The sequence below is a fragment of the Tupaia chinensis genome, unplaced genomic scaffold, assembly GCF_000334495.1.
Source record: "Tupaia chinensis unplaced genomic scaffold, TupChi_1.0 Scaffold139491_1, whole genome shotgun sequence".
NCBI lineage: Eukaryota > Metazoa > Chordata > Mammalia > Scandentia > Tupaiidae > Tupaia > Tupaia belangeri.
In genome coordinates, this window is record NW_006199376.1 from 77,064 (window position 1) to 99,742 (window position 22,679).

The 22,679-nt window shown below is 37.4% G+C and overlaps 2 protein-coding genes and 1 pseudogene across 2 annotated transcripts in view; 1 reads left to right on the top strand and 2 right to left on the bottom strand.

Moving 5' to 3' along the window:
• The window catches only part of LOC102488769 (tripartite motif-containing protein 5-like), a 33,657-nt gene extending 22,979 nt beyond the window's left edge, over nt 1-10,678 (bottom strand). The window contains exons 1-2 of the mRNA XM_027765716.1: nt 10,369-10,678; nt 9,946-10,121 (exon numbers count right to left, since the gene is read on the bottom strand). Coding sequence (XP_027621517.1) covers nt 9,946-10,013 — 68 coding nt within the window. The 5' untranslated portion in view covers nt 10,014-10,121; nt 10,369-10,678. The remainder of the gene's footprint in view (nt 1-9,945; nt 10,122-10,368) is intronic.
• Nucleotides 10,679-12,807: 2,129 nt separating this feature from the next.
• LOC114004661 (M-phase phosphoprotein 6 pseudogene) lies at nt 12,808-15,028 on the top strand (annotated as a pseudogene).
• Nucleotides 15,029-20,032: 5,004 nt separating this feature from the next.
• The window catches only part of LOC102489998 (tripartite motif-containing protein 5), a 5,285-nt gene continuing 2,638 nt past the window's right edge, over nt 20,033-22,679 (bottom strand). The window contains exons 2-4 of the mRNA XM_027765715.1: nt 21,601-22,082; nt 20,923-21,018; nt 20,033-20,287 (exon numbers count right to left, since the gene is read on the bottom strand). Coding sequence (XP_027621516.1) covers nt 20,033-20,287; nt 20,923-21,018; nt 21,601-22,023 — 774 coding nt within the window. The 5' untranslated portion in view covers nt 22,024-22,082. The remainder of the gene's footprint in view (nt 20,288-20,922; nt 21,019-21,600; nt 22,083-22,679) is intronic.

The window sequence follows — 22,679 nt, forward strand, 5'->3', positions numbered from 1 at the left end:
GACCACGTGGGAGTCCAGCGACATAGCCATTATGCTAACTGCTGGTTCCCAATGCCACACTTTTTTAATCTATTCATCTGTTTGTGGACATTTGGGTTGGTTCCATGTCTTAACATTCATGAATAATGCTGCAATAAATATAGATGGGCAAGTGCTTTTTAAACTGAACATTCTCCTGTCGTTTGGGTAGATACCCAGGAGTGGAATTGCTGGATCATATGGTAGTTCTATTTGAAGGTCTTTGAGGAACCTTCATGTTGTTCTCCACAGTGGCTCGACCAATTTACATTTTAATCAACAATGTAGAAGAGTTCCCCTTTCACCACATCCCTGCCAGCACTTATCATTTTTTTTTTGTTTGCTTTTTGTTTTAATCTTTGCCATTCTGACTGGAGTTAGGTGGTATCTCATTGTAATTTTGATCTGCATCTCCCTTATTATGAAGGATCTCAGTCCTTCATATTCTTTTTGGCTGCTTGTATGTCTTCCTTAGAAAGTTATTTGTTCAGCTTATTTTCCCATTTTTTAATTGGGTTAATAATTTTCATCTGGGAAAGCTGCTTATGTTCCCTGTGTATTCTGGTTATCAGTCCCTTATCTGAGGCGCAGTTTACAAAAATTTTCTCCCATTCCAAGGTTTGTTAACTCACACTAATTACTGTGTCCTTTGCTGTACAGAAGCTTCTTAATCTGATGTAGTCCCACTTGTCTATTTTGAGGATTATTTCCTGTGCTTTGGGAGTCTTATTTAAGAAGTCTTTTCCTACCCCAATGTCTCCCAGAGTTTCCCCAGAGTTTTCCATCAGTAATTTTATGGTTTGAGGTCTTAGGTTTAGATCTTTGATCCACTTTGAGTTAATTTTTGTTAATAGTGACAGGGGTTAATATTTATCTTTCTGAAGGTGGATACTCAATTTTTCCAACACCGTTTTCTAAAGATGCTTTCCTTTTCCGTCTGGATTGACTAGCATGCTTTGTCAAAGATCAGTTGGCTGTATTTTTGGGGGGGTTATTTCTGGGGTCTCTACTCTGTTCTATTGGTCCTTATGTCTGTTTCTGTGTAAATACCATGCTGTTTTGACTATCACAACTCTGTAGTATATTTTGGGGTCAGGAAGTGAGATGCCACCCACTCCACTTTTTTTATGTAAGATTGCTTTGGCAATATGGGATCTTTTATGGTTCTAGATGAATTCTATGATGGTCTTTTCTAGATCTGTGAATAATGTCTCTTGTAATTTTATAGGGATTCCATTAAGCATATAGATTAATTTGGGTAGGATTGTCATTTTGATTATATTAATTCTCCCAATCCAGGAACGTGGGATGTCCTTTCACTTCTTTCTCTGTCTCTCTCTGTCTTTCAGGTGAGCACACACACCCTATAGCAAAAAGCCTATCAAAAAAAAATATCACACCCCATTAGCAACTGGAAGCAATATATACATATATATATATGTTGGGTCCAAGCAGGTACCGACTCCATAAAGAAGTTACATGACAAAATGACTCAGATGTTCATGGGCTCCACTTCAGCCATACTACCTTCTTTTACCCAGCATACACCTATGGGCTCAGGGAAAGTTCTCTATGATCAGTAGAAAGAGGAAAAGAAAACTCAGGCCTAATAGGAGTAATCTATCTATCTATCTATATCTATCTATCTATCTATCTATCTATCTATAAAACTAGAAATGCAAAATTTTTGACAATAACATGCATGATTAAGCCACTATGCAGTATATTCTGTATGGGAAATCACATTTTGTATGTTGTGCCAATGCTTAGGGAATGAATGTAAATTAAGCTAAAAAAAAGTTTCAGAAAAAAAAAACTAAAACTGTTTTTATTTAAATTAAAAAAGAGCATTAAAAATACCTATTTGATGACTGCAGTAAGCTATATAGCCCCAGCTAGGTGCTACTTTATAGAATGTTCATTCTACTCACTGAGGTTTATGCCTAAAGTCAGACTTGTTTTCATGGATATGTATATACCAGCTGTGCTTGCTATTGGAAATATTTAGATTAATTAAGATATTTAGTGAAACAATAAAATGTGTGGAGGAAAAGGCATAGAAAGCAACAATAGATACTAGGGACAGTGTGGGAGGAGGGTGGGAGATAGCAGAAGGCGAGAGGGAATTAAGGATGGGAAAAAAGGCAAAATATACAGGAAACAAGAAATGGAAAATTATTTGTTGACAAGAACACATGCTTTGGAAACCAGCAGTTAGCGTAATGGCTATGTCGCTGGACTCCCGCGTAGTCGACCGCGGTTCGCGTCCCGAACCTGGTGGCTTAAAACTCACACCGCGCGCATGTGCGTACGTGCCCAAGATCCCAAGCGGAGAATGGAGGAGAAGGGATTGCGGTGTGACCATTTCTCGCTTTCTGTCTCTATGTCTCTCTCTGTCTGGTGAGCACACACGCCCTATAGCGAAAACCTCTCCAAAAAAAAAAAAAGAACACGTACATTGATGTGCTTGATTGGGGCAATATACAGTGTATTCCAGATGGAAAAATCTCATTTTGCATGCTATAATGATGTACAGTGAATGAATGTAAATAAATAAATTATAAAAAAAAAAGAAAGAAAACTCAGGCCTGGTTTACAGATAATTCTGTGTTACCTGAAGGCATCACCTGAAAGTGGACAGCTATAGCATTAAAGCCACTTTTCCAGTAGTCTTGAAGCACCATAGTGAAGGTAAACAAATTGTGTGAAACTAAGTAGCATCCCTGGTTGTTCAAATAGCTTAGAAAGCAGAAAGGCCAAGTGTGTGATTACATAGTGACTTTTGGACGATGGCCAATGGTTTGGTCAGATGATCAAGAAATTGGAAGGAATATGCTGGAAAATTGGTGACAGGCAGTTTTAGAAAGCGATTTGTGTACACTGTGAATAAGTTAAAATATTAGTATCTCACGTGAACTATAGACAAAGAGTTACCTCAACAGAGGAGGATTTCAGTAATTATGTGGATAGAAGGAATTGTTTTGTGGATACCAGTCAGCCTCTTTCTTTAACCACCGCGGTCATTTCTCGCTCATAAACCATAGCTAAGGTTGCAAGGTTGGAGGTTATAGTTGGGTTTAGCCATATGAACTTGTACTCACCAGGGTCTACTTGTCTATAGCGACTGCTGAGTGCCCAAGCAGCCAGTTAGCCAGCAGCAGAGTTCATCCCTGAATCCTTGATATAGGACCATTTCCCAACATGGTTAGCAGATTGATTACGTGGCACAACTTTCATCATGGATGAGGCAGTATTTTGATCTCTAGCAGCAAAATCACAAAACTACCAAGGTGGCACTACTTTGCAGAACTAGGGCAAGGTTCTCCAAGAAGTTGCCTATGCTCTGAATCAGCATCCAACATAGTTTCTCCAGCACAATTTCTCCATAAGCAGAATTTATAAATACACACATCAAGGAGTGGTAAAAGAATAGTACTACTATTACTCTTACTATTCAACTAGAAAAAAAAATAGCTCCAGTCCTTATATATAACCTTATGCTTTGCTGGTTTAGAGATCTTAGTTCCAAAGGGAAGAATGCTTCTACCAATAAACTTAATAATTCCACTGAGTTAGAAGACATGACTACAAAACAACCATTTTGGGCTTTCTCATACCTCTGAACCATTAAGCAAATAAGGGAGCTCCTCTGTTGGCTGAGTTAATTGATCCTGGCCAAGAAAAAAATGTCCTATATAGCTTGAGTGGCCCTCATCTGATCAGTTTAAGACATGAATGGAACAAGAATGACCTGCCTTACACAATAAGGAATTCTACCAGCAGATGAACTTCAAACTTGAATTATATCTTTGCTTCTTTCTCCAGTCCATTGTTTATCAGCCTATCTTGCAGAATTTGGACCTACAGCCTTGATAATAACATGAGGCAATTTCTTCTATCTTTTAATGTAAATCACAGCTTATTGATCCTATTGCTCTGAAGCAACCCTGAAGAATACAGGGGGTTAATTCAGAAGAAGAAATAGGTTGCATTTGTGATCCATTTTATGCTTAAATTTATATGCCTTGTTGATATATATAGGGGTTGGAGGGCTCCAGGTATGCATGTGTTTGTGCAGAATACACAGGGTGTGGTCCGGGTATCAATCATGATGGACAAAGTGGATGGACTCTTCTTTTATCCAAAGACATCTTCTCAGTTCTGTACTTCTTTCCTTCTCAGGACTTCCATGTGTTTCATGTTTATCCTTTTACTCTTTCTCACCTTGGAATTTCTGAGCTGACCCTAAATCCGGCATTGATACCTCCCATGAGGTATTAGATTTGCAGCTAAGAGTAATCAGTAGGGATTTCATCTCCTGAAAAGATACTAAAAACCTAGGCTGGTAGGAAACTTAAATGCACCACACTCTTCTCATTCTACACAACTTATCACCAGAGCTGAACATGTTGATGTGCTCTACCTTCCAATTTATATTCTGAGTTATGCATAAAAATAAACTCTCCTTAGGGCTGTGTGTTTCCTCTATAATCTTAATACATCCTGCTTGCAGAAGGATCAAATAAACTACTTCTGCCTATGGGCTCTCATATTTTTAGCATCTTTCCCACTTCGCAAAGGGGCAAAGTAAAAGTCAAAGTGGTTAGAACATGGTGGCAGAGACAGATTAAACTCTAATCTGTGTAAACTTTAGGAAGAAAACAGAGATGTTATAAAAAATTATTGGCTAATGGCCCAGTCTAGTGGTACAGTAGGTAAATGAACTTTGATGCTGGAAGCCATAAAGCCACTTGTGAATTTGGATCCCTAGGTTGGCCTCAGAAGGCTCTAGGCAAGCAGTTCATGTGCCCAGTATCTTGAGGAACTATACAGCTGAGTAAAGGGTATTGCAGCATGATGAGATCTTATCAAGAGTGCTTCTTTCTTTGTGTCTATCTCTGTCACTGTCTCTCTTACGTGCATATATATGCTCTGTATCATAAATAAAATGAATAAGCTTTAAAACAGAAAAATTATTAATTAAAGTTTATAAAAGGGGTTTACATTAATTGTTAATAATACTAGAGAAATATTTGAATTTATTAACATGACCATATTTGTGCTCACATCAAAAATAATAAATAGAATATGTGACATCATGATGTCAATTACATTAAATTATATTTATACCTATATATATGCAGATCTGTTTATCTCTACTATAATTTAGTTATTCAGCTGAATATCTACCTATCTAATGATAACTGTCACTCCTTCAATACACTACTTTCTAATTGAGCTCAGACAATCAGAGACAAAACAGAAGTTTCCTACCTAAATCCAAGACACCCAAAGTTGTGGGGTGGAGTTTTGTGAGGATAGAATTACTAATGATGGTATTAAGTGATGAGAACTGCCACTGCACCTCCCCATTGCCATCCCCTCATTCATTATTTTTTAATTGTTTTTTGCCGTAGGGAGCATGCACTGATTGGAGATAGATAGAAAGAGGAAAAGTGTGAAATCGCCACCCTGGAAGGATGGCCATGCCACAGTCTCTTCTTCATTTTCCTCTTGGGATTTTGGGCATGTATGTACACACGCTTGGCATGATTTTCAAGCCTCTAGGTTTGGGACTCAGCCTGTGGTCAACCATGTGGGGGTCCAGATCTTTAACCACCATGTCATCTGCTGGCCCCACATGTTCATTTTTTAAGCCAGAGAATGCTGAGTGAGTCTTCATTTCTATGAGTGATTATAGTTCTAGTGTGGTCCTCCTGAGAAGTCCCAGCAAAAACGTCCTAGTGAAGACTATCCTAGAAGAGATGGCATGGAATGGTCCATGGGCCATCTTCTGGACCTGTTCTGCAGTGACTAACAAAAAGAAAACTTATGCCTGGCCTTGCTCAGGGAGGAAAATGCTACTTGGGAGAACACAACTGGTAGACTCCCGCATGTGGTTTGAATCCTGGACCCAATGGCTTGAAACATACCAGGTTATGTGTATGTGCATGCCCAAGATCTCGAGAGGAGAAGAAATTGCAGCATGATCATCCCCCAGGGTGTGATTTCTCACTTTCCCTCTCACTGTCTCTGTCTCTCTTTCTCTCTGGTGAGTGCACATGCTCTAAGCAAAAGCAAAAACAAAACAAAATAAAAACAAAACAAAAACTCTAAAAAAATGTAGCATTTCTGCAAAGTTCTTCATGTAAATTCCTAGGATCCTGTTCCTCCTGGGTTTGAAGCCTTAATGGTGTCACAGCTATCTTGCTCTGCATATTTTTTTCTATTCTCCTTCCATTTAAGATCTCCATGAAAAAAAACTCTCAAAGTAATAAATGCATACAGTAGAGTGGCAGGATACAAAATTAACTTGAAAAATCTATAGCATTTCTCTATACAAACAACAAGCAGACGGAGGCAGAACGTAAGAAAATAATTCCATTTACCATAGCCACAAAAAGTATAAGACACTTAGGAATAAAACTAACCAAGGAAGTCAAAGACCACTATAAGAAAAACTATGAAAATCTTAAAAAAGAAATTGAAAATGGCACAATGAAGTGGAAGGAGGGACCAGCAGATGACATAATGGCTATGTCACCAGACTCCCATGTAGTAGACCGTGGTTTGAGTGTTTCTGTGCATGCCTAACTTTATGGATTGATGGGTCAGGTGATAAATTGCAGTTCATAATAGGAGGTTCTTCATTTTCCTCTTGGGATTTTGGGCATGTATGTACACACGCTTGGCATGATTTTCAAGCCTCTAGGTTTGGGACTCAGCCTGTGGTCAACCATGTGGGGGTCCAGATCTTTAACCACCATGTCATCTGCTGGCCCCACATGTTCATTTTTTAAGCCAGAGAATGCTGAGTGAGTCTTCATTTCTATGAGTGATTATAGTTCTAGTGTGGTCCTCCTGAGAAGTCCCAGCAAAAACGTCCTAGTGAAGACTATCCTAGAAGAGATGGCATGGAATGGTCCATGGGCCATCTTCTGGACCTGTTCTGCAGTGACTAACAAAAAGAAAACTTATGCCTGGCCTTGCTCAGGGAGGAAAATGCTACTTGGGAGAACACAACTGGTAGACTCCCGCATGTGGTTTGAATCCTGGACCCAATGGCTTGAAACATACCAGGTTATGTGTATGTGCATGCCCAAGATCTCGAGAGGAGCTTGAAACATACCAGGTTATGTGTATGCGCATGCCCAAGATCTCGAGAGGAGAAGAAATTGCAGCATGATCATCCCCCAGGGTGTGATTTCTCAAGCAAAAGCAAAAACAAAACAAAATAAAAACAAAACAAAAACTCTAAAAAAATGTAGCATTTCTGCAAAGTTCTTCATGTAAATTCCTAGGATCCTGTTCCTCCTGGGTTTGAAGCCTTAATGGTGTCACAGCTATCTTGCTCTGCATATTTTTTTCTATTCTCCTTCCATTTAAGATCTCCATGAAAAAAAACTCTCAAAGTAATAAATGCATACAGTAGAGTGGCAGGATACAAAATTAACTTGAAAAATCTATAGCATTTCTCTATACAAACAACAAGCAGACGGAGGCAGAACGTAAGAAAATAATTCCATTTACCATAGCCACAAAAAGTATAAGACACTTAGGAATAAAACTAACCAAGGAAGTCAAAGACCACTATAAGAAAAACTATGAAAATCTTAAAAAAGAAATTGAAAATGGCACAATGAAGTGGAAGGAGGGACCAGCAGATGACATAATGGCTATGTCACCAGACTCCCATGTAGTAGACCGTGGTTTGAGTGTTTCTGTGCATGCCTAACTTTATGGATTGATGGGTCAGGTGATAAATTGCAGTTCATAATAGGAGGTGAGGATCCATGGTATGTATCCTGGTGATCCGCAGTTAAGCATTAAGTTTATGCCAAGGGTCAGATAAAAACCAAAAAATATTTCTAAACAAGAATTGTGGCCCAGGCTTGTTGTCACTCAGAGAGCGCCCAGTTGTGGTTCTTATCCTGGACTTGGCAGCTTAAAACTCACTGACCAGGTGCATATGGGTGCGTGCCCAAAATCCTTAGAGATTGGAGGAGAGGGGATTGTGCCATCACAAATTCGGGGTGATTTCTCACTGTGTCTCTGTCTCTTCTTTCTCTGTCTCTCCAGCAAGTGCACATGACCGATAGCAAAAAAATCTCTTTCAAAAAAAAAAAATGTGAGGCTCACCAGAGCAAACAAAATACTTGGCTTCCATTATTGAGAAGTCCCACAATTGAACTTCTGACCCTATTGTATTACTGTGCATAACAGATTTGAAATTTTATTTTGAAAAAGAGAAAAAAGATGTTTAATAAAGTAGAATTACAGAAAAATATGGAAAAATTAAGACTAGGCAAATATAAAGTTGATAAAAACTTTTTTCTATTTGTAAAACTTTATTTTAAATTAAAAAGATAACAACATTATAATTGTTTAGATAAGTTAGTCTAGTTTTTAAAGCATAATAAGGAAAATAGTCTTGAAAGTAAACTAATATGTATTCTTGAAGATCATTTAACTTAGTCACAGAGAAAGGACCAAAAATCAGTACAAAGTACATTGGATTATTGCCAGAAATCATAGAAGTTACTATAATCATTATGCCATTTAATTTTCACAGTGCTACTTTAGGTTAAGTTTCATTCTTGTTATTATTATTTTTTAATATATCTCAAGAGCAGATTTGGAATAGTCATGCTATTGAAGACAGAGACCTAACAAATAAGAACTATGCAAAGCAAATCTTAATTCCCAAGGTTCAATTTGTCACAGGAGTTTTTGTTTTTGTTTTTTTTAGTGATTAGTAAACCAGTCATTTAGTTTGTATGTGTATATATATATATGTGTGTGTGTGTGTGTGTATGTATAATATTTCTTTTTTTGTGTGTGTGTTTTATTTAGTAGAGGGTGAGTGTGCTTTCAAGGTGGGGGCCAGGGGAAATAACAACTTCCAAAGAAGTATGGCCATGTTGTATGCTGAAATCCTTTCTGTTTTTTATTTTTCTATCTCTTCAGGATTTGAGGCATGCATTTGCATACAAAAGGCATATAAGACTTTTTAAGTTGAGAAACTTAGATATATACTTTATATTTAATGAATTCATTTTCTCACAGTGATTTAAAGTATTAGATAAATGTTTTAATCCAAAATTATTTAAAAGAAAAAAAAACAGAGTCATTTAAATGTTATTTTAAAGTATACTGCTGGGCCAGCAAGTGACATTGTGGCTAAAGCACTGGATCCCACATCATTGATTCTGGGTTCAAGTCCTGAACCCAACGGCTTGAAAGTCATGTCAGACACATGTGTGTGTGCATGCCCAGAACACCAAGAGGGAACTGGAGAAGAAGGGATTTTGGTGTGGCCAAAATAAATAAAGTTCTGTTCTAATGCATATAAAATATTGGGAAGAATATAGAGCAAAGCAATTTTCAGATCTAATTTATGAGTGAAACACATTCAAGTGGAAAGAAGGGAGACAGCACAGAAAACATGCTTAACATGGTGCAGATGAGCTCAGGTGCAGGAGCTGCAACCACAGCAAGCACACTGCACATAGGTGGGTGAGGGTGTAAGAAGCTTCAGGAACCTGGAGAGCACAGAATCATGGGAACTTCACATTTCATAGGATTGAAATATGGGAAAACTTCCTGAGAAAAGCGACATGTAGAGAATTTATAGATGAGAAACCTGCGGTTTGTGACATTGAAAAATGAGACAGTGCCGGCCTCATAGTCTATGAAAACCCCAACACGACAAAGAGAAACTGTCAAGGAGAGGGTAAAGATCAAGGGATCAGAAGAGGCAGACTCCTCAAAAGCCTTATATTCAGATCGATTCTGTAACCCTATAACCCAGTAGCCATATTTGGGCTGATAATTTTTAACTTGCTGCATACCAGACGTTACACTGGAAGTGGGACAAGTTCCCAAACATACTCCCAGGACCCAGGCACGTTTGTTGGACACATTTACCTCCCAGTAATGTTTTCCTGTTGTGATACCAGGGGAGCCCAGAATCCCACTGTAAGGACAGTTATCATTGGAATATGAAAAATTTGATGTCCAAGTACTTGACCGATATCTCACTTGTTTTCGATCTCCAGAAATAAAAATATGCGGATTGTTGCTTGAAGTCAGTGTCACGTTAACTGTGGGAAAATGACAGGATTGGGTGAGTGATACAATGTAGCTTTATTTGTGGTATTATTAGAAGAATGTTGACAAGAACTTTACAGAGAAATGGGAAGAAATTTGTTCAGGGGTCATAAGAAAAGATAAGTATAAATGTCTTGGGAAGAGAAATATGAATCTTAAAATATGAGACCTAGTAGAGAACACAAAATCATAAAAGATGATGACAACAGAGTGGGTTATGATATCATGATTTTTCCTTACCCCAGTGGCATTGGACATCTGTCAGTCCTGTAATAATAAAAATGACCTTAAATACAAGTAAGGGAGTCAGCACAGAAATCTATTTCTTCTCCAGATTAGGAAAGAAGAGGGCATATGGTAAGGCAGTGGGCTGCTACATGAGAGGATGAACCAGGCACCTGTCCACTTCCATTATACATGACCACACAATCAACATGCAATCCCCATCCTCCCTATCGCCTTTATCTGTCCCTGGAGACAGCATCCTCTTCCCTCTTTAAGACCCTCCCACCTCTCAAATTCTACCACCACATACTTGATCAAAACCCTTCCTCACCTTTAAACATTTTAACCATCTGTCTCAGATTACAAACTTGAAACATTCTCCTTTGTTCTTTGCAAACCATTTTTGGCTTCTTTATGGTCAATACTTCACTCCTAGGAATAAAAAATGGTGGCCCTCAGACCTCTGAATTTGTGCACCTCGAATACTACTGACTTCCTGTTTTTACACCCTTTGGATGCACTTGAACCTGCGTCCCTGCAAATCCTGAAAAAGAAGGTGGATGACTCCTGACATTGAAGTCAGATGAAATCTGTTCAATGCACCTTCCTATTTACTCCCTGTGTGACCTTGGGAGGTCCTAATGCCTAAGAAGTAGTTTCTTCATTCTAAAATAAAAAATTTACATCTACCTCTCTACCTCTTAGAACATATAGGAAAAGAAAAAATAATAGACTCAAAAACAATCTTATAGAACTTTTAATACAAGCATTTAGCATGTAGAAATATCATTGCCATGGATGTGTATTTCAAGGGAGTTAGTCAAAAGTGACATTGCAGAGCCTGACTCCTCGGTGCTTGAGACCTATCAGTGTGGAAATCCTTTTTTTCTTTTTGAAGAGATTTTTGCTTTAGGACACATGCACTCTTTGGGGAGAGGGAGAGAAAGAGAGAGAGACAGAGACTATGAGAAGGAAAGTGAGGAATCACTCCCCTCCAGGGATGTGTGTGGCCATGCTGCAGTCTCTTCTCCTCTACTCTCCTCCTGGGATCTTGGGCATGCACACACACATGACTGGTGTGATTTTGAAGTTAGCGGGTCTGGGACTTGAACCACAGTGAGCCATGTGGGAGTCTAGGAATGTAACTGCTGTGCTGTCTGCTGGCCCAGTATGCAAATTATGTTAAGAAAGGACCAGAATTGTAAAATCCTGTTCCAAAGGATGCCTTCAGATAACATCTGAGCTTTAGGTTCTTTAGGAAAAATTACAAATATTGGAGATATTATGAACATCAAACAAATACTAGTCTGAATGTCATGTGATTGTAAAAACTTGGGTATGCAGTTTTAGATACAGAATGCCACCTTTCCATACTCTTCTGAAGTGCATGGCTGAGATAGATAAACTATTTTATTTTATTTTTTGGGGGAGAGGTTTTCACTATAGGGTGCATGTGCTTGCCAGACAGACAGAGAGAGATAGAAAGACAGAAAGTGAGAAATCACCCCCCAGGGGGGATGGTCACGCGCAATCCCTTCTCCTCCATTCTCCTCTCAGGATCTTGGGCACTCATACACATGTGCCCGGTGTGAGTTTTAAGTCACCGGGACACGAACCGCGGTTGACTCCGTGGGAGTACAGTGACATAGCTATTACGCTAACTGCTGGTTCCCAACTATTTGTGTCAGTGTAGCATATTATTTTGAGATTTGAATATGTTTTTGGAAATCTAAATAGAACCACAATGAAAGATGTAACCTCTACTGTTGCCAGGAGAAACATGTAACTACATAGAATTGTTCCAATGAAAAATTCTGTGTACTTAGCAGAGAAGGTATGTTTTTCCTACAATAATTCAAGCACCTATTTTTAAAAAAGATTAATTTAATTTTATTTGTTATTATTTTTATTATTTAATTTTAAAGAGAGATACAGAGAGAAAGAGAAAGGGAAAGTGAGAAAACAAGCTGCCAGGTCTGAGATTCAAACTGCACTCAGCCATGTGGGAGTTCAGTGCCTTAACCACCATGCCACCTGCTGGCCCCTGTCAAGCGTCTATTAAATACAGACCCAGAGCTAGATGCAGGCACACAAGATGAATAAAGTGGCAGATATGGGGGTTTGAAATTGCTACACTTTATCACTATTACCAGTCCTGACCCAAGTGTGTGACTCCTACTCCCCATCCAAACCTCCTACCATACAATAAGGTCTATTCTCTATAACTATGGAATACTCAACCCTACCATGTGCTCGGACATTGCAGATAACACTACTTCTCAGAAATATTTTTTTCTCCTAAACACTAATATTGAATATAATACTAATCTTAAATATAATACTAATATTGAAGTTATTAAATTTTTAATGGCTACAGATAACCCCTTACACGTGAAAAGGATCATTTTTAGTCTCTCACACATACCTTTTCAAGGCACCATTCACTTCCTAGGGAGCAGGAAGAAAACATGAAATATTAGTCTTCTCATTTACAAAAATTCATCACACTTCTATCACCCCTGATATGCTGACAATGGAGATGGTCCCAGTGTCGAAGGCAAAAAACAAAACAAAACGAAACAAAGCAAGAACCCAAAGATTCAGAAGATTCATGCCAGGCTGTTAGCTGCTCTAAAAGATAGAAACAACTTTGACCCTGTGGAAATACAGCAAGGGGCTTCCAAGATGTAGAGATGGGACTTATTTATAAGGAAAAGAAAAAAAGGCACATTTCTTCCCCCCAAAATAAGGTTGCATGCAAGATGATTTAAATAATTAATGGTCCTTTTATTTATTTGACAGATATGAAACTGACAGACAATTATTTACTAGGTGTTATACCAGGCTTTGGAGAATCAAAGATGACTAACTAATAGTCCTCAAGAGGGTACAGACATTTACACTTACCAAGTGCCTGTAGTTTTTTAGCTTCTTCTGATTTTCTACATTAATTTAACTAATGGCATCCATATCCCGACATGAAGCTAGAGTCACATGGTAGGCCTAGGTTTGCTTTCCAGAAACCGAATACACCAGTAACAGAAGCACATGCCTATAATCCTAGCTACTAGGAAGCTGCGGTGGGATGATCAATCATGATATGGCAAGATACAGTAGAAAATACCAATCTCTTCATCTCCCTCATAAATTTTTAAAAACCTAAACTTTAAAAAATAAATATTTATAAGGTGAGGTATACTTGATTAAAATGATACATTTATAAAATCTTAAGTAAAATAACAAAAGAAAATATTTATTAGAAGAGCTCATTAGCAGATAAAAATAGTGGAAGAAAGAATCATTGACCTGAAGGTAATGATTTCTACCCTGAAGGTAGAAGTTTTCTGCTTTAGAGATGAGAGCAGTGGCTTATGGCCAGAGCACGGTGCTGGGCTAGAAACAGCATGGTAGCTGAGTGGAAGACCAGGTTGTCCAAGATCCTGCTATGCATGAACTTCATGCCAAGGGGATTGAACTCAGAAACCAAGAAACAAATAGAAAGAAGAAAAGAAAATCATTAGTGAAGAACACTGGTATTTGGATTTGCCAGAGCTTAAAGAGAAAGAGAATTTTATAATAGAAGAGCAGAGTTTCTTATTATGTGAAGACATGTCATTCAGAGGATTTAATCCTGAGGTCAAGAAATTAATGCTGCAGATGAATGCCAAGAACAAAGAAGAAGAAGTTGAAGATGAAACTGGAGCTTGATGTGTCAGACAAAGAAACGCCTAGAAGATATGAGGTCTTGGTGGGGACAATTGGAAAAAAGTTTGCCAAGAAGAGAGATTGGGCCAATTGTGAAGAAGATGAAAGGGAGCATAAAACCAATTAAACCAAAAAAGATGTTCTTAAGATCCCAAGATTAAAATGGATGCTTTAAAACATGGCTCAGAGATGCCTTGTGAAAGTTAGTGGCTTATTTTGGAGCTCATCCTGATGATGTAGCTATACTTACTAGTACTATAAGGTTTATTTGTTAAAAAAAGTATAATCTTATAAACATCCTGTTTTTGAAACAGATGTGTGATGGATATTATACATCCTTTGCTTAATGGTATTCATCAAGAATGGATTTTCAGGGGCCAGCAAGTGGCATGGTGGTAAAGGCGCTGGACTCCCATGTGGCCAACCACAGTTCAAGTCTCAGACCTGGTGGCTTGCTTTCTCACTTCCTCTCTCTCTGTCTCTCTCTGATCAAACTGGAAAATAATAATGATAATAATAAATGAAGTTAAATAAAATAATTCTTTAAAAAAAAAAGAATGGATTTTCAGTCCTTCGCCTTCAAATGGACATAGATATAGCGTTGTTCTCTAAAGATGTTTCAGCCTCACTTTTTTTTTTAATACAGCCACTGACCTTGAATATACTCATGTTAATTATTGCCTATGTGTAAGTTGCTTTTGTGTTTATATTTCACTTTAAATTGTTAATCAGTTCAAGCCAATTCATATAAACACTTTGGAACTAAATGTCATAAGAATTTATCATTTGTAAAATTATGAAGAACAAACCTGCTTCTCCAGCCTTATTGTCTGTATGCCACAAGGTCATTGTCAGTTTATAGTATTATGGTTTTCATTTAAAACATTTATTCAAAAAAATTCTGCAATAAACTTGTTTAATATACCTTTTCTGACCCGGTGGCTTAAAAAAAAAAAAACTCAGGCCGGGCGCGTGTGCGTGTGTGCCCAAGATCCTGAGAGGAGAATGGAAGAGAAGTGATTGTGGCGTGGCCATCTCCCCTGGGGGGTGATTTCTTGCTTTCTATCTCTCTGTCTCACTCTGTCTGTCTGGTGAGTGCACGCGCCCTATAGCGAAAACCTCTCAAAAAAAAAATTGTTGGGGCCCAGCAGGTGGCGTGGTGGTTAAGGTGCTGGCCACTCCCACATGGCCGAGCGCAGTTCAAGTCCCGTACCTGGCGGCTTCCTTTCTCCCTTGCCCTCTCTCTTTCTCTCTCTGTGCCTCTCTCTGGTCAAATTAAAATTAAATGAATGAATAAATAAAGTTAAATAAATAATAGTTTAAAAAAATTGTTAACAAAGTTGTTGAAAATACACAGTGAGAAAAGAATAGTCTTTTCAGCAAATTGTGTTGGGGTAAGTGAATATCCACAAGCAGAAAAATAAAATTAGATTCTTATTTCAGACCATATAAAAAATCAAGTTAAAATGGATTAAATAATTAAATGTCAGACTTATAAACTTTAAAATTACCAGGAAAAAAAAGAGAGGGGAAAAGTTACATGACAGTGATCTGAACAATTATTATTATTATTATTATTATTATTATTTTGAATATGAATACCAAAACACAGATAGCAAAAGCAAAAATAGACAAACAGGATTGTGTCAAGTTGAAGAGCTTCTGAATAACAAAGGAGACAATCAATTATATAAAGATACAGTTTATGAATTGGAGAAAAATCTGCAAACTATATCTAACAAGTGTTACTATCCAAATTACATCAAGAATAAATATGACTCAAAAGCATGAAAATAGAGAAGACTTCTGCATCTGAGCTGTGAACTATTCTTTTCAGGGATTAAGACTACTGAAGATTTTCTGCTGAGACTTCATCCTCCAGACCCCAATCCAGAAACGGGAAAGGCAAAACTACAGGCCTTCTGAGAAGACTTGTGCATTTGAGCTGTGAATTATTCCTTTTGCATGCTATACATTTTTCATTTTTTGCTTTTTAAGAAAAAAAAATTTATTGTTTTTTTTCTTTGTCTTTTCTTTATACCTTTATTACTTTGCTGCTCAGCCTCCACAAACTGAGTGTTTAGACAGGTCTAAGTGAATAGTAGTTAAACATCTGAATAATATTAGAGTCAGAATATTCCTCAATTCTCACTGAATCTGCTGCACAAAGGGAGAAAAATGGAACTGTAGAGAGATTGCAGATCACCTCCTCCTGCACACCTCTGAACACTCAGATTGAACTTTGAGAAATTAGGAAGAAATATATCATCATCAGATGACCAGAAATAACCACAGAGACACAAGAAATATGAGAAACCAAGAAAATACCTCTCTCCCAAGGGAAAAGAACAACTCTTCATCCACAGACAATACAGTAGAATTCATGAAAACGTCAGATAAAGAATTTAGGATATTCACAGTGACAAAGCTAACAGAGATGGAAGAGAATAGAGACAAAGAACTTCAGAAGATAGAGAAAAGAGCCTATGAGTTTCAGGAGGTGAAGAAGTCTTGCACTATCTGAAAAAGGAAATATACACCATAAAGAAGAATCAAATGGAACGGTTAGAAATGAAAGTTGTAATACAAGAAATCAAAACCTCCCTTAAAAGTATTAAAATCAGATTAGGTCATGCAGAAGATTGAAGCTCAGATGTAGAAGATAGAATCTCTGCCTTAGAAAAATCCACAAAGACTGATTAAATAGCCCCCCAAATGAGAATAAATACTAAATACCATTAAACGTCCAAACATCTAATTGGCATCCCAGAAGATGAAGAGAATAATAAAGGCACTGATAATCTATTTCATTAAATCCTGGAAGAAAACTTTCCAGGCCTAAAGAAGCATTCAAAGATCCAAACCCAAGAAATAACAAAGGATCCCAAACAGAATCACTTAAGATCTTCTCCAATTCACATTATAGCCAGATTGGCCAAAACAATAGACAAAGATAAAATACTAAAATTGGCAAGGCCTAAAGAAGCATTCAAAGATCCAAACCCAAGAAATAACAAAGGATCCCAAACAGAATCACTTAAGATCTTCTCCAATTCACATTATAGCCAGATTGGCCAAAACAATAGACAAAGATAAAATACTAAAATTGGCAAGAGAGAAACATCGTTACTTACAAAGGATATCCCATCAGGCAAAAAGTGGACCTCTCATTGGAAACAATGCTAGCAAGGAAAGAATGGGAAAATATATTCCAAGTGTTAAGAGAGAAGCAATTTTAGCCAAGAATACTGTACCCGGCAAGATTATCTTTCATGTGGGAAGAAAAGACAAGAACATTCTCAGATAAAGAAAACTTGAAAACATTTATCAACACCAGACCAGTTCTCTTAAGTTCTGAAGGGAGTGCTATACCAGGAAAATTAAATACACACACACACAGAAATAGAAGTTCAAAAACAACCAATAAAATGGCCAACCTAATGGTAAGGACAAGTTCATAGTTGAATGTTATCTTCCAGAATTTAAACAGAAAGATTGGACCACAACAGAAGAGAGATTAATTACATGAGATTGAGCTGGTAAATAGCATTTTACAACTTTTGAGTAAAACAGTACTGATTTTCTTCTATGCTTTGTTCTCCATATTTAAGGATTTTTGTCTTTTTTTCAGCTGTCAATAGGCTCATTTACCTCTATTTGAACAGAATCCTAAACTGCTTCCTGACTTTAAGTCTTAAGCAAATTTCTCTTAAATTTTTTTTGATTTTGGTTTATTAAAGCTAAAACTGTTTTTCCTGAAATTAAAAAAAAATTAAAAATACCCATAATGGAGCTTCATACCTAAAGTCAGACTTGTGTTCACAGATATGTATATATCAGGTAAACTTGCTATTGAAAATATTTAGAATAATTAAGATATTTTGTGAATCAATAAAATTGTGGGGGGAAAAGGAATGAAAGCAACTGTAGATACCAGAGACAGTGTGGGAGGAGGGTGGGAGATGCATGGATGAAAAATAAGGAATCAAAAAAAAAAAAAGGATAAAAGATATAAGAAACAAGAAATGTATTATTAGGCCAATATACAGTGTATTCTGTATGGGAAATCACATTTTGTATGTTGTGATGGTGTTCAGTGAATGAATGTAAAATAAATAAATTTAAAATAAAAAATAATAAAAACAGAAAAACAATCATGTCAATTAAACAATGGATGAAGGACTTGAATCAACAATTTCTAAAATAAGATGTACGAATTATAAAGACATATGAAAAAAACTTGAAATTACTAATCATTAGAGAATTGTATATTAAAACCCCAATGAGATATCACCTCACATCTGCAAGAATGACTATTACCAAAAAGATTAAAGCAAACAAGTATTGGAGAGATGAAGAAAAGGGAAGCCTTGCACACACTTAGTAGGAATGCAAAATAGTACAGCTATTATGGAATACAGTATGGAAGTACCTTAAAAATAGAACTATCATTTGAACCATCAGTCCTAACTAGGTATATATTCAAAGGATATGAAGCCAGAAGGTTTGGGGGACATTTAGACTCTCATGTTCATTGCAGCATTATTCAAAATAGCCAAGATTTGGAATCAATCTACGTTTCTATCAATGAAAGACTGGATAAAGATGTAAATAATCAATGGAATACGGTTCAATCTTAGAAAAGAAGGATGTTTTGTTAATTTTGAAAACATGGATGAACCTAGAGGAATTTATGTTAAGTGAAATAAACCAGGAACAGAAAAATAAATATTGCATGTCACTTAGATACAAAGAATGTGAAAAAAAAATGATCTCATAGAAGTAAAGTTAGAAAGGGAATTTATCAGGAGTTGGAGACAAATTAAGTTGGACAGAGATTAGTCAAAGAATAAGAGAACTATTACCAAGAAATATACTTTAAAGCACAGTCACTATGGTTAATAACAGTATGCTGTAATCTCAAAAATTGATTTTAAGTGTTCTCATCATACACACACACACAGAGAAATATGTGAAATAATTCAGATGTTAATTAACTTGACTTTGCCATTCCACAGTGAGCACATATTTCAAAAAAACAGGTAGTACATGATAAAAATATATAATCTTTTTCAATTAAAATAAAGAGGTAAGGACCAGCAGATGGTGTAATGGTTACATTGCTGGTCTCCCACATAGTCAATCTTGGTTCAAGTCCCAGACTCTGTGGCTTAAAACTCATGATGGTGTGTGTGCATGCATGCTCGAAATTCTAAGAGGAGACTGGAGGAGAGGAGATTACAGTTTTGCCATCCCCCCCAGGGTGTGATTTCTCACTTTCTGTCTCTCTGTCCAGCAAGTGCACTTGTTCTATAGTAAAAATGTATCTTAATTAAAAATAGAAGTAAATAGAGCTAACAAAAAGTTAAAAAACCAAAAGTATATAGGAAATTCTTTTCACCAGCTTTTTGTTTACAAATTTGACAACTTGGATAACATGAACAAATTGCTACAGAGATACATTAACCAAAAAGACTGACTTAGAAAGTGTAAAAAGTCTAAATTAATCCCATCGAAGCAAAAAAAAAATTCAAGACAGTATGCCATTTTAAAAGAATTTAAAAAAGACTAAGATAACTTTACCAGTGAATCCTATTGAATGACTGAAGAAATACTTTCAAATTTTCATAAATTTTTTTCAGCAAATGAAGAGAGAAAAAGCCTGAACTCATTCAATGACTGAAAAATGTAAAAACATCTCTTCTAACCTGAAATGCATTTTTTTTTTTTTACCAGTGACTAAGAAGAGTGATGAAAAGTTGTCTAACATATGCTCAACATTAGATCACTGAGAACTGGTCTCTTGAAATATCACTGGATACAATGGATCTTCTCTCCACCATAAAGTTTTAACAAACATCCAGTTATTCTTATAACTGCTGAAATTGATTCAGGTAAAGGGTACTTTGAGGCCTAACAGCAAAGCAAGTCAGTAGAGAAGAAAATGGCCTCCAGTTTTCCTAAATCTCAGCTGCTAGGGCTTCTTCTGGAGTCTTACCTGCAGCATCTCCATTGCTGAACTCTCCAGACGATGCTCCAGATCTGAGATGAGATCACTCACTAACTGACTCTGCTGGGCCACCTCATCTTCAGATTCTGCCAAGATTTGCAGAACATCTCTCTCTTCTTTCTCCAACTTCTGCAGCATCATCTGCTCCTGACTATCCAGTATGTCTCTCAGTCTTGTAAATTCTGCCTGGACATTTTGTCTGTCAACTTGTAATTGATTCTTTAAGGATAAAAAAGAAAGAGGCATTCAGTCTGTCAGTCAGAAGCTAGGAATCAGAAAAAAAAATTCCATTTTCTTTGGAGATTTCTCATGGAAAAAAGATTGAGTAGGTGAGCAATTCTTAGGGAAGTTGATTTTTCCCATTATCTTTCCATGATATTCTAAAACAGTGACTTTAAATTGGTACTACCAAGGCCCACCCTAAACCAAACTAGGACACCTAGATGTGACTTAGCATTCACTCAGTTATACAGAGCACTCATTCCTGCCTGCACTATATGCATTCCAACCAGAAGCCCTCTGCTGAAGGTTGAACAATAAGGATAGTACTATCAGTCCTTGGCAAATGGCAGCCTTACATAGGGTAATAGACGCAGGAAGGACCACAGAACAGAACACAGGATTCACAGGCCATCTTCACCAGAAGGGCCCTCATCTATTTACTTACTTCCAAATGCCATTGCTCATCTGTGACCTATTAATCCTCCATTCCCCACACCCATCAGGGAAAGTAAAAAAGGAATAATTAATTGACTTCTGGATTTTTCAACTGCCAGAGGATAAAAAGGGAGAGAATGCTTTCTCAAAACCCTGTCCGGCTTTTCAGCTAACTCCCTCAAAGGGTCTCCTCCTGCCTTCCAGGAAGTTCTCTCTTCCTGGATGTCAGCTTTCCACTCCTCAGTTTCCTGATGCTTCTCCATTAACTTCTTCAGAGCTGCCTGGATCTTCTCCTGGAATAAAGGAATCACATAAAAATCAACTATAGGCTTTCTTACAACCTGGATTAAATATAAACATAGAAGAAATAAATTTCATATTACAGGAGAATAGAGCCTCAGAAATCATGTGAATAGCTGTTAGAACATGTGACTTAGGAAAAAAAAACTGATATGGTGAATATTTTCTGTAAGTTTCAAGTAACATAATTCACCATCAGAGTATACTGATCATTTTTGTTCTGGAAAAAGAACCCAATCCTGCAACAACAACGAAGAATTTAAATCTCAATACTCCCCAGTTATCACCTGCTGAAAGTATAATCAGAGCTTGTCTAGGGCACCAGCTCTCTACCCATTTAACTCAAAGTACAAAAAATGCACTTCTATGTGAGAAGTTGTACTCTTTGGCTTCTTCTCTTGTAACTTAGTGGAGTGCAGAAAATGTCCTTTAAGCCTTAGAAGGTAAGCATAGGATATAGAGAAATCATAGACCTCAGGACTATGACAAGAAGATAATTAAAGTTCAATGCAAAGTGGAGATTTCCCAGAAGGTTCTATCTTCTGCCCTGTCTTCCCTCCATCCTGGTTTCTTACTTGGTACTCTTGGGCAACTTCCTCTATGAGGAATGTCTGGTGACCACGGTGCTCCTGAGATCGCTCACAAAGCAAACAAATGGCCTTCCCATCCTCCTTACAGAAGAGCAGGAGTTTCTCTCCATGGCGTGCACAGTGATGTACTCTCTGCTCCTCCTCCAGGCTCACGTTGGCCTTTCTGAGCCTCTCTGCTATGTTGGCCAGATGGCGATTAGTCCGCAGGCTCCCAGGCTGGTAACTGACTCTGCACATGGGGCAGCAGTTCTCCCCTTCTTGACCCACAGTGGATTTGGTTTGGTTTTCAATGAGGCAGGACTGGCAGAAGCTGTGTCCACACTCTAGGCTCTGGGGTTCTGTTAGGAGCTCCAGGCAGATGGGGCAGGTCACCTCCTCCTTTACATCCACCAGGATTGCCAAAGCCATACCAGCTGCTCTACTGCTCCTGACTGGCTTGACTTTGGAGGTTCCTCTTGGTCTCCAATCTTTGTAAAAGGTTAAGAGGGGACAGATTTAAAAAGTTGGGAATAGAAATACTGATCCTGTAGAAATAAAAGATGGGCCAAAGTCAAAATTATAAAGGGCAAAAAGAGAAGGGAAAGAAACAGTAAAAGGAATCTGATGATCTGATAAAGAGGAATTTTCATAATAATTTTAAATACTCTACACCCAGTTCATGTTACAGGACAAATTCCATGCTTATGTGGGTAATGATTGTTACTTTCGATGATTTTCACTAAATAGTGAAACTGTTCAAACTGAGATCTTTTCTACCATAATTTTATGACTCACTATCTATTCTGCCTTTTATTTCTGAGGCCCAAACCACATTCATTATGTAGAAGGCACCAAATCACTTAATTCTCAAGGGGTTTACAGATGCTCTTCTCTCAGCATGTAATTTCCCCCAATATTAATGTGAATTCTTTAAAAACTCTCCTTACATGTTTTCTTGTTGGCACAGTTCTTCTCTGACTACCTCATCTATAGTGTAATCAATCCCATCCTTTTCTGTGCACCTGCAATTATTTTTCTCATCACCACACAAAAAATGACAATGTTTGTGTGTGCATGGAAGAGCG